This window comes from Trachymyrmex cornetzi, unplaced genomic scaffold (assembly GCF_001594075.2).
Source record: "Trachymyrmex cornetzi isolate Tcor2-1 unplaced genomic scaffold, Tcor1.1 scaffold410, whole genome shotgun sequence".
NCBI classification, from domain to species: Eukaryota; Metazoa; Arthropoda; class Insecta; order Hymenoptera; family Formicidae; genus Trachymyrmex; species Trachymyrmex cornetzi.
Window position 1 is genome coordinate 17,192 of NW_017298855.1, and position 1,688 is coordinate 18,879.

General features: G+C 33.4%; 1 protein-coding gene across 3 annotated transcripts in view; it reads left to right on the forward strand.

Annotated features, from left to right (window-relative positions):
- The first annotated feature begins 604 nt into the window (after window positions 1-604).
- Window positions 605-1,688, forward strand: part of LOC108764290 (uncharacterized) — a 3,796-nt gene continuing 2,712 nt past the window's right edge. For 2 of the 3 annotated variants that reach the window (XR_001940263.1, XM_018512439.1), the window contains exon 1: window positions 1,196-1,254. Coding sequence is in view for 1 of the 3 variants with exons in the window: in XM_018512439.1 (XP_018367941.1) it covers window positions 1,216-1,254 (39 nt within the window). In the remaining 2 variants the exon portion in view is untranslated. Of the gene's footprint in view, window positions 718-1,195; window positions 1,255-1,688 lie in introns of those variants that run through there. The other variant, XM_018512440.1, reaches the window with a different exon arrangement.

Consider the following 1,688-nt stretch of genomic DNA (forward strand, 5'->3'; position numbering starts at 1 on the left):
GAGTCATTTTTGCACATTGAACTCCAATTATTTCGAAAATCTGACGTGTTAATGAAATTTAACTTGCGGTATCGTTTTCAGCATCCAAAAATCTATAAGGAACACCTCATCTGATTAAAAAAAACATTTTTTTGTATATCAATATCATCTTTATTCACAGTTTATTGATGTAGTACATTTTATCGATAGTGTCGAAAATGTGATACGTAGTTCACATCAATTTCTAAAATTGATGTTGGTGTCGCTAGCGTACAGCGATTTCGCCTGTCACGCGAAAAAGGCCGCCATGTCCTCTCTCAGGTTTCTCTCTGCTATGAATATCGGGCTATGAATACCGGCCTATAGCTGCGTTCAGCAGACTCAACAGTTTTGCAACCGTTTTGTGATTCTTTACTAAGATAGGACTATTTCTTTAAATCTAAAAGTATAATCCAATCAGCGCGACGAATCATAAAACGATTGCAAAACTGTTACGTGCATTCGTTTATGCAGCGGTTATATAGCACAGTGAGTATCATTTAATCTTTGTTGAACACTCGGTGAACAACAAGAATAAAGTAATACTTCTGCGCTAACCGCTGCATAAACGAATGTACGCCATGAGTCTGCTGAACGCAGCCTATGTGTGCGGTCTACTTGGCGCTACAAATGCTTCGAATCGTTTGGAACGTTGTTTTAACCGGTCCACATGGCGCTTCAAATGTGTCCCAATAGCACGTATGACGTCATTAATACATCATAGGTTTAAGGTTTCCACTTCCACCTTATTTCCAATTACTTCCAATGCTACGGGCCTGCGCACAATAGAGGAACAAGAATTAGATATTAAGATTTCAACCTATCAGAAACCGTGTATTCCGATGTAATCAGTTTCTGATAGGTTAAAATCTTAATATCTAATTCCTGTTCCTCTATTGTGCTCAGGCCCTACTGCTTGGAGAGGTAGACTGCGATCCACTTGCTTCTTCCAAATGCTCTGGGGCCCTATTCTTGAATCTGTACGCAACTTTACGTATACGCACGTTGCGATTGACGAAAAAGCGTATACGCTATTGATGTTATATTCTTGAGTACTGTTTTGTAGCACTCGCAATGGGAAACGTATGCGTTTTCTAATGTGCGGAAATACGTTTGGTAACGTTGTAAAATATATTAGCTTTCTACAAACATTAAATTCAAAAACGTAACACCCGACAGCGGAATTGAGCGGAACGAATGGTAATTCGTACCGGTAAAAGTTATTACGTTGAAAAGGTAATAACAATTGAATCACATTTAATTAGTTTTCTTCTGTCTAGCTAATACAACTAAAAAAATGTATGTTTTCATAAAGTTTAAAAATATATATAAATTTCTTATCCTGACAATATTTCTTGTTTTAATTATGTACTTGTAAAGATTTAGGTTAGAAAGTCTTAAGCTATTTGTTATTTTAAACAATATATTTTTCTATACTTAAAAAGAAATATTTTTTATAAAGGTAAATATATGTATGTATATACATATATGTATATACATATATTTGTATGATTTTTTAAAACGAAGATATGTGTTTATAAAAAAATATTCTATGTAATTTGTATAATATATTTCTAAAATTTCATTTATGTTATATATTAATTATTTTATAAATGTTTATTGTATAATATACGAGGTGTGATCAAAAAGTAAGGTGATTTTTTGAATTT